Source organism: Dendropsophus ebraccatus, chromosome 7, assembly GCF_027789765.1.
Source record: "Dendropsophus ebraccatus isolate aDenEbr1 chromosome 7, aDenEbr1.pat, whole genome shotgun sequence".
Classification (NCBI taxonomy): domain Eukaryota; kingdom Metazoa; phylum Chordata; class Amphibia; order Anura; family Hylidae; genus Dendropsophus; species Dendropsophus ebraccatus.
Window position 1 is genome coordinate 3,480,446 of NC_091460.1, and position 13,224 is coordinate 3,493,669.

The window sequence follows — 13,224 nt, forward strand, 5'->3', positions numbered from 1 at the left end:
TCAGCTGTACACACTGCTCCTATGTGCCTGCACTCACACTCAGCTATACACATTGCTGCTATAATGTGTCTGCACTTACACTCAGCTATACACACTGCTGTAATGTATCTGCACTACACTCAGCTATACACACTGCTGCTATAATGTGCCTCCACTCACACTCAGCCATTCACACTGCTGTATAGAAAAGTTTCTGTCACTGTCCTCCTGCACAGCTGTGTGATTCTCACTTCCTGATTGGTTCATGCTGAGAACCCCCCCCCCCTTCCCCATTGCTGTCATGTGACCACACAGACCTCTGACAGCAGCCCTGCTTCTCTCTCCATGTCCTGCATGCAGCTGCTCTGCAAAGGGGACAATGGTGGCGGGGCTGAAAAGCATCCCAGCTGCATGCCCTGGTGTTCTGTTCGGTGGGGATGCTCCCAAACAAAAACTTTTGCCCGCCCACAAATCTCTACTCCAGGCAACTTTAATGGAATAAAGGTCTATTTTAACCACCAGTGGTGAGAGCCGCATTTTTATCTTACATGAACATTATGAACTGCTACATGTTGCGCACCACCCGAAGGTGAGTGAGCCGAGCCACAGTGGACTAGCCTGCCTAATGGTTGTGAGCTGTCAGGTGCCATGGTGTGTAGTGTCAGGATAGCTTCTTGTTGGTTGTTATATTGTATCGGGAGTGGTTCATATATTCTATCAATCATAGAAATGTTTATCTCCATCACTTCCGGACAGAACCTGGAAGAGACTTTTCCTAGTTGTACTTGAGTTACCGTCTCATACATAGCGGTCACTTGCTGGCTGACATACGGTAGGATTATGGAAGCAGGAATCAGATATGGCCGCCTATTGTCCACGTCATCTCATCACCTTGGACACATAATGCAAACAAGCTCCATCCGTTCCCTCCGTGCTAATGGCGTCCTCGTGGAGAGAGAGAAGGGAGCGACTGAGTGATCTTAATATTTAGTTACATTGTACAACTGAAGTAAGACAACCTTCAAGCTCAACCAAGTAGGATGGAAGAAGGAAAGATGGACGGATGGAGGGGAAGATGGGCGGTGGAGGGGAAGATGGACGAATAAAGATGAACGGATGGAGGGGGAAGATGGGCGGATGGAGGGGAAGATGGACGAATAAAGATGAACGGATGGAGGGGGAAGATGGGCGGATGGAGGGGAAGATGGACGAATAAAGATGAACGGATGGAGGGGGAAGATGGGCGGATGGAGGGGAAGATGGATGAATAAAGATGAACGGATGGAGGGGAAAGATGGGCGGATGGAGGGGAAGATGGATGAATAAAGATGAACAGATGGAGGGGGAAGATGGGCGGATGGAGGGGGAAGATGGGTGGATGGAAGGGAAGATGGACGAATAAAGATGAACAGATGGAGGGGGAAGATGGGCGGATGGAGGGGAAAGATGGGCGGATGGAGGGGAAGATGGACGAATAAAGATGAACGGATGGAGGGGGAAGATGGGCGGATGGAGGGGAAGATGGATGAATAAAGATGAACGGATGGAGGGGAAAGATGGGCGAATGGAGGGGAAGATGGATGAATAAAGATGAACGGATGGAGGGGGAAGATGGGCGGATGGAGGGGAAAGATGGGCGGATGGAGGGGGAAGATGGGCGGATGGAGGGGAAGATGGGCAAATAGAGGTGCGATGCCCTGACCCGTGGGGGTCACTTCGCAGTGCAGGTGTTGTGAGCGGGCAGGAAGCGGGGCAGCTGCAGGGTATAGGGTTGTCACAGTACAGGGCCTGAGGGTGGCACAGCTGAGGGACCGGTCTGCAGATACTGCGGTATAATTGCTACTGGGCATGCGATTCTTCGCTGTACCTAGTCAGGGCACCAGTAAACGGACACCAATGCCAGGGTTCAGTAACAGCGGTGGTTACACTTTTATTGTAACTAAGGTAACTGGTAGCAACAGTCTCTTCCGGATGCAACCGGGTATATAGCAGACTTATATAGACAGAGCTAAGGTGATGCTGCGTAGGCTGAGGTGAAACGTGCCGGATGATGGGAGTAGTAGTGATAGAGGAATAGAGAGGCTGGGTGGATTAGAGTACTTGCGGTATGAATCTTGACTTGATGAGAAGATGAATAACAGGAACGACACCCAGATGAGAGGATACTCCAGGAACTTGAGCAGACGGACAGCCAGGATCTGTTACAGCAGAACACCAGGTCCACTCTTCTGAAGGTGAAGAGAGACACAAACACACGACCTCCTTGCTTGGGAGCAGGGGCCGGAACGAACTAGCAAGGGGAAGTCACATGGTACTCCTGGCCAAAGCTCAACGGCCATTGGAGGAACCATGATTACAGGGCTTGGTCACATGATCCTCAGCCTTTGCATACCACTGCACAGAGTTAAACACATGTACAATATACAGGAACCTGAGAGTAATACGGACTATATAGTCACAGCTGCAGTGGAAATAGTTTCCAGAACAGGCATGGCTGTAATAGCAAAAATAACCTGACAGAAACAGACAGCGTGTTCTGGGACACTGCAGAGGGAAGATGGGCGGATGGAGGGAAGATGGGCGGATGGAGGGACAATGGATAAACGGATGAAGGGAAGATAGACAAGTCATAGGAAGATGGATAAATGAAGAGAAGGTGAATGGATGAAGGGAAGAGGGACGGATGAGTAATTGTTATTCCTACATACTAGCCTAGGCCGGCTATGAAGCCTCCCCTGTATTTGCTGTGAGCAGCTCCGGGTCTGACACTTGGCAGATGTCATTCTCATCCAATCACCATCAATATTAGTAGATTATTATTAATAAAGTGTCACTTCACTTTATGAAACCAACGTCCAAAACACTCGATTCATCATCAAACATCTTCTTGAAGACGGCCGCCCGATGTCCCAATCTCTCTCCCCTCTCTGTGACTGTGAGTGACACAGCCCCATAGACTTACATTATGTGATGACACAGCCCCATAGACTTACACTATGTGAGTGACACCGCCCCATAGACTTACACTATGTGAGTGACACAGCCCCATAGACTTACATTATGTGATGACACAGCCCCATAGACTTACACTATGTCAGTGACACCGCCCTTAGACTTATGTGGACGTTCTGGTCACATGACACTGCTCCCAGCGTAATCAGCCAAGCACATCCAATAACGGTTTCTTGTAATGGGGCTGTTACAGTCAGCCTCATATTTCCCCAACAATCCGTAAAGATGTCGATCACCTATTCGGGATGCCCTCAAAGCCGCCATTTTATATTCATCCACACATCTTTATTGCGGTTATTGAAATCATCTAATAAGACAGCGGCCGTACAGAGCACATCACATAACCGCCTCTCTGGACCAACGTCCATCAAACAGCCATTATTACATCAGGATTTATCACCAACATCTGATCAAAATCATACAGAAGGTATAATAAAGGGGTATTCCGAAACCCATTCTCTCATCCAAGGGATGGAGGACAGCGGCAGTCCTAGTGGTCACACCCCCGGCTACCTAGGAAACCGGGACCCAAGTGTTTGTTTTGAACGGAGAAACCTGCCTCTATGTTCCTGTGTGACTTCTCTCGTGTTTAAGAAGTTGTGGTTTATAGGTAAAACATTTACCGCATTCTGAACACAAATAGGGCTTTTCACCTGTGTGAATTCTTTTATGTCTCACAAGATTTGAATGATTTATAAAACTTTTCCCGCAATCTGAACATGGATATAGCTTATCTCCTGTGTGAATTCGCTCATGTCTAACAAGGTCTGAATTATTTACAAAACGTTTTCCGCATTCTGAACATGAATAGAGCTTTTCTCCTGTGTGAATTTTTTTATGTCTAACAAGGTCAGATTGAATTTTAAAGCATTTCCCACATTCTGAGCATGAATATGGCTTTTCTCCAGTGTGGACTCTCTCATGTATAACAAGACTTGATTTATCTGTAAAACCTTTCCCACAGTCTAAACATGAATATGGCTTCTCTTCTGTGTGAATTCGCAGATGAGTCCTTAGTTTGACTTTGGTAATAAAAGATTTCCCGCATTCTGAACATGAATGCATCTTCTCCCCTGTGTGAATTTTCTCATGAGTACCAAGATAGGATTTATTAGTAAAACATTTCCCACATTCTGAACATGCATATGGCTTCTCTCCAGTATGAATTCTCTGATGAATCTTTAGATTGACTTTAGTAATAAAACTTTTTTCACATTCTGAACATGAAAACGGCTTCTCCCCTGTGTGAGTCATGTGGTGATTCCTTAGTTTGTCTTTAGTAAAAAAAGATTTTCCACATTCTGAACATGAATATGGCTTAACTCCTGTGTGACTTCTCCCATGTGTAACAAGATTTGATTTACTTGTAAAACCTTTCCCACATTCTGAACACGAAAATGGCTTTTCTCCTGTGTGACTTCTCTCATGTTTAACAAGCTGTGATTTAAATGTGAAACATTTCCCACATTCTGAACATGAATATTGCTTGTCTCCTGTTTGAATGCTGTGTCTAAATACACTTGTGCTTTTTGAAGACGCTTTCTCACGTTGAAACCTTTTCCCCCGTTTCCGATCTTTAATTGTGGTGGCAGTGTGTGAGCGGTCGGGAGAAGGTTCCTCATTGTCAGGAGGATTATATGATAGATCTGTAGTGTGACGTCCTGGATGTACAGTAAGGGGGAGGAGGGCTTCTCCTGAGGAGTGCTGCTCCGCACCTTCATCCTCTTCCTTATAATTCAGCCATAACATGAAGGTTTCCTCAGGGTTCTTGGTAGGATTTTCTGTTAAGGTGAAAAGGAATTTAGTGACATCTTTCCAAACCACAAAGTACAAAGTAACCTGGAACATTTCTACTGGATACACACAAGATCATTACAGGTGTACATGCATATATATATATATATATATATATATACACACACACATTCCTGCACTTCCAATAGTGACCGGTGAGGCCAGTGAGCGGCTGCAGCGTCCGGTGCAGAGTACAGCGACATCAGTATCAGCACCAGGGAATCAGCAACCATTGTGCGGCCTCCATACCTGGTATAGCAGCTGCCGGCGCCTCCTCCTCCTTCACCTCACTCATACACCGGGGATCGCCCCTCATCCTCTCTTCTTCTGCTTCATCCTCCACTTTAATATTAGTCACCTGATCTCCCCCCTGATGGGACATATAGAACAATTCAGTACAATCCAGCAGACAGGAGGGAAAATCTAACACATCAACATAAGAAACCAGCAATATGTATCTATCAGCCTCATCACATCTATGAGTGCAGGAGCAACAACCACCAGCACCGGGGGGCGCTATAGAGATATAGTGCTATAGCATCAGCCTCATCTACCTGCTGATTGTCTGCTGGGACATTTCCCTCTGGACAGTCCTGGGAATACAGAGGACGGGGACACCTCTCTGGTGGATTCTTGTCACTGCCTCCATCTGTAGGGAACACACAGGGAGCCAATCCATTATACACTGCTACATGTCATCAGGAGGAGGATGGGGAGGAAGAGGAGGATGGGAGGAGGATGTAGGGCCCCTCCCCCCTGCTCTCTAGAATCAGGAAGGTCTCCTCTTACCTTGTGCTGTGAGGCCGGGCGGCTGATCCTCCATCATGAGCGGCTGCTCCCCCCGGTACAGATCCTTGTGTCCTTCTACATACTCCCACTCCTCCATGGAGAAATAGACGGCCACATCCTGACACCTTATAGGAACCTGACACACACAATGATCACACAGTCATCCCCCCCAGCCTGCTGCCTCCTGGATTACTCTATCATCTCCCAGCATTCCCCAGTGTCACCTCTCCAGTCAGCAGCTCAGTCATCCTGTGGGTGAGTTCTAGGATCTTCTGCTCATGTATCAGTGATGGAGGCTCCGTGATGGGGCCCCGGGCCCTGCTCCGCCCTCCTGACTCCTGGGGGAAGGCCACACCCTCCCCCCATGTCTTCTTCACTATGGTGTAATCCTGGGGATGGAGAGAGACAATGAGGGGACTGAGCCCAGTATTCCTGCCTCCTCCTCACTACAAAGAGGAGATTGTCCCCCTGTATAGAGCTCTAGTGAGGAGGAGGAGGAGGAGGAGGAGACACATCTGGACTACTGGGGTCAGTTCTGGAGACCACCGCACCTACAAAGAGGAGACCAGATCCGGAACATAGAGCGGGGGAGGGAGGGAGGGGCCAAAGAGCCCAGACAACAATGGTGGAAATCTAGAGAAGTTACCTCTCCGGTCAGCAGGCGGATGATCTCCAAGGTGACGTGTAATATTCTCTTACTGATCTCATTCCTGTCCTTCTCCATCCTTGGGGGGTCATTCAGGAGAAGAAGCGTCTGGGGGAGAAGAGGAGACAACTGGAGCACAAGAGGGTCTAGTCCAGCCGGGGCCCCAAACCTTACTGCTGGGGTCACACTGATTGTGTAGTAACACAATGTAACATCCCTCCTCCTGTAAGCTTACCTTACTGCTGGGGGGGGGGGGGGGGGGGGGGTCACACACTGATAGTAACACAATGTAACATCCCTCCTCCTGTAAGCTTACCTTACTGCTGGGGTCACACTGATAGTAACACAATGTAACACCCCTCCTCCTGTAAGCTTACCTTACTGCTGGGGGGGTCACACTGATAGTAACACAATGTAACATCCCTCCTCCTGTAAGCTTACCTTACTGCTGGGGTCACACACTGATAGTAACACAATGTAACATCCCTCCTCCTGTAAGCTTACCTTACTGCTGGGGGGGGGTCACACTGATAGTAACACAATGTAACATCCCTCCTCCTGTAAGCTTACCTTACTGCTGGGCGGGTCACACACTGTTAGTAACACAATGTAACATCCCTCCTCCTGTAAGCTTACCTTACTGCTGGGGGGTCACACTGATAGTAACACAATGTAACATCCCTCCTCCTGTAAGCTTACCTTACTGCTGGGGGGTCACACTGATAGTAACACAATGTAACATCCCTCCTCCTGTAAGCTTACCTTACTGCTGGGGTCACACTGATAGTAACACAATGTAACATCCCTCCTCCTGTAAGCTTACCTTATTGCTGGGGTCACACTGATAGTAACACAATGTAACATTCCTCCTCCTGTAAGCTTACCTTACTGCTGGGGGGGTCACACTGATAGTAACACAATGTAACATCCCTCCTCCTGTAAGCTTACCTTACTGCTGGGGTCACACACTGATAGTAACACAATGTAACATCCCTCCTCCTGTAAGCTTACCTTACTGCTGGGGGGTCACACACTGATAGTAACACAATGTAACATCCCTCCTCCTGTAAGCTTACCTTACTGCTGGGGGGGTCACACACTGATAGTAACACAATGTAACATCCCTCCTCCTGTAAGCTTACCTTACTGCTGGGGGGTCACACTGATAGTAACACAATGTAACATCCCTCCTCCTGTAAGCTTACCTTACTGCTGGGCGGGTCACACACTGTTAGTAACACAATGTAACATCCCTCCTCCTGTAAGCTTACCTTACTGCTGGGGGGTCACACTGATAGTAACACAATGTAACATTCCTCCTCCTGTAAGCTTACCTTACTGCTGGGGGGTCACACTGATAGTAACACAATGTTACATCCCTCCTCCTGTAAGCTTACCTTACTGCTGGGGTCACACTGATAGTAACACAATGTAACATCCCTCCTCCTGTAAGCTTACCTTATTGCTGGGATCACACACTGATAGTAACACAATGTAACATCTCTCCTCCTGTAAGCTTACCTTACTGCTGGGGTCACACTGATAGTAACACAATGTAACATCCCTCCTCCTGTACGCTTACCTTACTGCTGGGGTCACACACTGATAGTAACACAATGTAACATCTCTCCTCCTGTAAGCTTACCTTACTGCTGGGGTCACACTGATAGTAACACAATGTAACACCCCTCCTCCTGTAAGCTTACCTTACTGCTGGGGGGGGTCACACTGATAGTAACACAATGTAACATCCCTCCTCCTGTAAGCTTACCTTACTGCTGGGGGGTCACACACTGATAGTAACACAATGTAACATCCCTCCTCCTGTAAGCTTACCTTACTGCTGGGGGGTCACACTGATAGTAACACAATGTAACATCCCTCCTCCTGTAAGCTTACCTTACTGCTGAGGGGTCACACTGATAGTAACACAATGTAACACCCCTCCTCCTGTAAGCTTACCTTACTGCTGGGGTCACACACTGATAGTAACACAATGTAACACCCCTCCTCCTGTAAGCTTACCTTACTGCTGGGGGGGTCACACACTGATAGTAACACAATGTAACACCCCTCCTCCTGTAAGCTTACCTTACTGCTGGGGTCACACTGATAGTAACACAATGTAACATCCCTCCTCCTGTAAGCTTACCTTACTGCTGGGGGGGGGGGGTCACACACTGATAGTAACACAATGTAACACCCCTCCTCCTGTAAGCTTACCTTACTGCTGGGGTCACACTGATAGTAACACAATGTAACATCCCTCCTCCTGTAAGCTTACCTTACTGCTGGGGTCACACACTGATAGTAACACAATGTAACACCCCTCCTCCTGTAAGCTTACCTTACTGCTGGAGGGGGGGGGGGTCACACACTGATAGTAACACAATGTAACACCCCTCCTCCTGTAAGCTTACCTTACTGCTGGGGTCACACTGATAGTAACACAATGTAACACCCCTCCTCCTGTAAGCTTACCTTACTGCTGGGGTCACACACTGATAGTAACACAATGTAACATCCCTCCTCCTGTAAGCTTACCTTACTGCTGGGGGGGGGGGGGTCACACACTGATAGTAACACAATGTAACATCCCTCCTCCTGTAAGCTTACCTTACTGCTGGGGTCACACACTGATAGTAACACAATGTAACATCCCTCCTCCTGTAAGCTTACCTTACTGCTGGGGTCACACACTGATAGTAACACAATGTAACATCCCTCCTCCTGTAAGCTTACCTTACTGCTGGGGGTCACACTGACAGTAACACAATGTAACATCCCTCCTCCTGTAAGCTTACCTTACTGCTGGGGTCACACTGATAGTAACACAATGTAACACCCCTCCTCCTGTAAGCTTACCTTACTGCTGGGGTCACACACTGATAGTAACACAATGTAACACCCCTCCTCCTGTAAGCTTACCTTACTGCTGGGGTCACACACTGATAGTAACACAATGTAACATCCCTCCTCCTGTAAGCTTACCTTACTGCTGGGGTCACACACTGATAGTAACACAAGGTAACATCCCTCCTCCTGTAAGCTTACCTTACTGCTGGGGTCACACACTGATAGTAACACAATGTAACACCCCTCCTCCTGTAAGCTTACCTTACTGCTGGGGTCACACACTGATAGTAACACAATGTAACATCCCTCCTCCTGTAAGCTTACCTTACTGCTGGGGGGTCACACTGATAGTAACACAATGTAACATCCCTCCTCCTGTAAGCTTACCTTACTGCTGGGGTCACACTGATAGTAACACAATGTAACACCCCTCCTCCTGTAAGCTTACCTTACTGCTGGGGTCACACTGATAGTAACACAATGTAACACCCCTCCTCCTGTAAGCTTACCTTACTGCTGGGGGGGTCACACTGATAGTAACACAATGTAACATCCCTCCTCCTGCAAGCTTACCTTACTGCTGGGGGGTCACACACTGATAGTAACACAATGTAACACCCCTCCTCCTGTAAGCTTACCTTACTGCTGGGGGGGTCACACTGATAGTAACACAATGTAACATCCCTCCTCCTGTAAGCTTACCTTACTGCTGGGGGGTCACACACTGATAGTAACACAATGTAACATCCCTCCTCCTGTAAGCTTACCTTACTGCTGGGTGGTCACACACTGATAGTAACACAATGTAACATCCCTTCTCCTGTAAGCTTACCTTACTGCTGGGGGGTCACACTAATAGTAACACAATGTAACATCCCTCCTCCTGTAAGCTTACCTTACTGCTGGGGGGGTCACACACTGATAGTAACACAATGTAACACCCCTCCTCCTGTAAGCTTACCTTACTGCTGGGGTCACACTGATAGTAACACAATGTAACACCCCTCCTCCTGTAAGCTTACCTTACTGCTGGGGGGTCTCACACTGATAGTAACACAATGTAACACCCCTCCTCCTGTAAGCTTACCTTACTGCTGGGGTCACACACTGAGGAGCAGAGATCTCCACACACAACACAACAGCAGTGACTGAGGGACCAGGAGCTGCTCTGTGACCGGTAGGGTAGATGCTATTTCCAAGTGAATCTATGTCCCCTTGATGACATCACGCCCATGTGACTTGTGTGGGAGGAGCTTATGGTTTCCCAGCCTTTCCTAGCAGTAGTGAGGAGGCAGCCGGTCAGGGTCAGTCAGGACTGTGTTGCTGCAGCGTCTGTCTGTGTCCCCGGCTTTCTGTGAGGTAGGAGATGACAGTAATGGCCGTGTGAGGAGTTTCCGGACATTGGAATCGGTAAGCTGCTCTCTGGGGGCATTTTTTATGAAGTTTTGCAGGGTCAGGGGGTCTGTAGTAACGTGTAATGCAATGGTCTGCAGAAGGGGCCTGTAGGAGTGATGGTCTGCAGGGCAGATGGAGGTCAGGGCCCTGTAGGAGTGATGGTCTGCAGGGCAGATGGGGGTCAGGGGCCTGTAGGAGTGATGGTCTGCAGGGCAGATGGGGGTCAGGGGCCTGTAGGAGTGATGGTCTGCAGGGCAGATGGGGGTCAGGGGCCTGTAGGAGTGATGGTCTGCAGGTTAGGTGGGGGGGGTCAGGGGTCTGTAGGAGTGATGGTCTGCAGGGCAGGTGGGGGCCTGTAGGAGTGATGGTCTGCAGGACAGGTGGGGGCCTGTAGGAGTGATGGTCTGCAGGACAGGTGGGGGCCTGTAGGATTGATGTTCTGCAGGACAGGTGGGGGCCTGTAGGAGTGATGGTCTGCAGGACAGGTGGGGGCCTGTAGGGGTGATGGTCTGCAGGGCAGGTGGGGGCCTGTAGGAGTGATGGTCTGCAGGGCAGGTGGGGGTCAGGGCTTTGTAGGAGTCATATGCGATGGTCTGCGGGGTCAGGGCTCTGTAGTAATGATGTTATGCAATGATCTGCAGGGGTCTGTGGGAGCATTCTGCGATGTGCTGCAGTCACCATCTGTGAGAGCCAGTGGCGTAGCTATAGGGGCCACAGCGGTCGCCTAGGCCCGGATGCCCCCTCACCACCTCCTATCACTCTCCAGTTCTCCTGAATCACCTGATGCGCTCTCCTCATTCTCCTGTCATCTTTCGGCGCAGGCCGTGTCCTTGTCCAACGCTGCCCGCACCGAAAGGAGAAGGAGGAGAGTGTGCAGAGGATGAAGGAGGTGCCGGGAGAGGAGACGCGCAGAGGATGAAGGAGGTGCCGGGAGAGGAGACGCGCAGAGGATGAAGGAGGTGCCGGGAGAGGAGACGCGCAGAGGATGAAGGAGGTGCCGGGAGAGGAGACGCGCAGAGGATGAAGGAGGTGCCGGGAGAGGAGACGCGCAGAGGATGAAGGAGGTGCCGGGAGAGGAGACGCGCAGAGGATGAAGGAGGTGCCGGGAGAGGAGACGCGCAGAGGATGAAGGAGGTGCCGGGAGAGGAGACGCGCAGAGGATGAAGGAGGTGCCGGGAGAGGAGACGCGCAGAGGATGAAGGAGGTGCCGGGAGAGGAGACGCGCAGAGGATGGAGGAGGTGCCGGGAGAGGAGACGCGCAGAGGATGAAGGAGGTGCCGGGAGAGGAGAGCGCGCTGCCACCAGAACGCTGCCAGGGAGCAGGTGATAGGTGAGTTGAAGTTTTTTTCTAGAACAACTAATTGGGGGCACAGAGGGGCCAATAAAATATATCTGGCACAGAGGAGGGCATAAATCTGATTGGGGGCACAGAGGAGGGCATAAATCTGATTGGGGGCACAGAGGAGGGCATAAATCTGATTGGGGGCACAGAGGAGGGCCTTAAACTTATTGGGGGCATGGGGGGGGAGGGGGACTAAAACTGGGGGCACGGAGCGGGGGAGGTAAAACTGGGGATACAGAGGGGGCAAATAAACAATATGACGGGGCTACATGGCTCCAAGAGGGGGGGGTATATGGCTCCAAGATAACTAGACTAGAAAATAAGGGGTGTAGTAGTTGTGATATCAGGAGTGGGGGGTAGTAGCAGCAATGGCAGTGCAAGCAGTCGAGCAGTATTGGGGAGAGTAGTAGAGCAGTATTGGGAGTAGTAGTAGAGCAGTATTGGGGGGAGTAGTAGTAGAGCAGTATTGGGGAGAGTAGTAGACTAGTATTGGGGAGAGTAGTAGAGCAGTATTGGGGGGAGTAGTAGAGCAGTATTGGGAGTAGTAGTAGAGCAGTATTGGGGAGAGTAGTAGACTAGTATTGGGGAGAGTAGTAGAGCAGTATTGGGGGGAGTAGTAGACTAGTATTGGGGGAGTAGTAGACTAGTATTGGGGGGTAGTAGACTAGTATTGGGGGGAGTAGTAGAGCAGTATTGGAGGGAGTAGTAGACTAGTATTGGGAGGAGTAGTAGACTAGTATTGGGGAGAGTAGTAGACTAGTATTGGGGGAAGTAGTAGACTAGTATTGGGGGGAGTAGCAGAGCAGTATTTGGGGGGAGTAGCAGACTAGTATTGGGGGGAGTAGTAGACTAGTATTGGGGGGAGTAGTAGACTAGTATTGGGGGGAGTAGTAGACTAGTATTGGGGGAGTAGTAGACTAGTATTGGGGGGAGTAGTAGAGCAGTATTGGAGGGAGTAGTAGACTAGTATTGGGGGAGTAGTAGACTAGTATTGGGAGGAGTAGTAGACTAGTATTGGGGGGTAGTAGACTAGTATTGGGGGGAGTAGTAGACTAGTATTGGGGGGAGTAGTAGAGCAGTATTGGAGGGAGTAGTAGACTAGTATTGGGAGGAGTAGTAGACTAGTATTGGGGAGAGTAGTAGACTAGTATTGGGGGAAGTAGTAGACTAGTATTGGGGGGAGTAGCAGAGCAGTATTTGGGGGGAGTAGCAGACTAGTATTGGGGGGAGTAGTAGACTAGTATTGGGGGGAGTAGTAGACTAGTATTGGGGGGAGTAGTAGACTAGTATTGGGGGAGTAGTAGACTAGTATTGGGGGGAGTAGTAGAGCAGTATTGGAGGGAGTAGTAGACTAGTATTGGGGGAGTAGTAGACTAGTATTGGGAGGAGTAGTAGACTAGTATTGGGGAGA

At 49.5% G+C, this 13,224-nt stretch overlaps 1 protein-coding gene and 1 pseudogene across 1 annotated transcript; one reads left to right on the forward strand and one right to left on the reverse strand.

Moving 5' to 3' along the window:
- The window catches only part of LOC138797207 (zinc finger protein 665-like), a 162,267-nt pseudogene that overhangs the window by 79,944 nt on the left and 69,099 nt on the right, over positions 1 to 13,224 (forward strand).
- LOC138797175 (zinc finger protein 585A-like) lies at positions 2,554 to 5,155 on the reverse strand. Its single transcript, XM_069977006.1, has 2 exons — positions 5,035 to 5,155; positions 2,554 to 4,772 (listed from the first exon to the last, which is right to left on the reverse strand). Exons 1-2 carry the CDS (start codon positions 5,099 to 5,101, stop codon positions 3,553 to 3,555), a joined length of 1,287 nt encoding a protein of 428 aa, XP_069833107.1. The 5' UTR covers positions 5,102 to 5,155; the 3' UTR covers positions 2,554 to 3,552.

What these genes read in the sequence shown, in the direction of transcription:
- LOC138797175 (XM_069977006.1), bottom strand. Translation starts at nt 5,101, where the DNA reads ATGAGGGGCGATCCCCGGTGTATGAGTGAGGTGAAGGAGGAGGAGGCG. An exon ending in GCCGGCAGCTGCTATACCAG is followed by an intron (nt 4,773 to 5,034) that starts GTATGGAGGCCG and finishes TCACCTTAACAG; the next exon opens with AAAATCCTACCAAGAACCCT.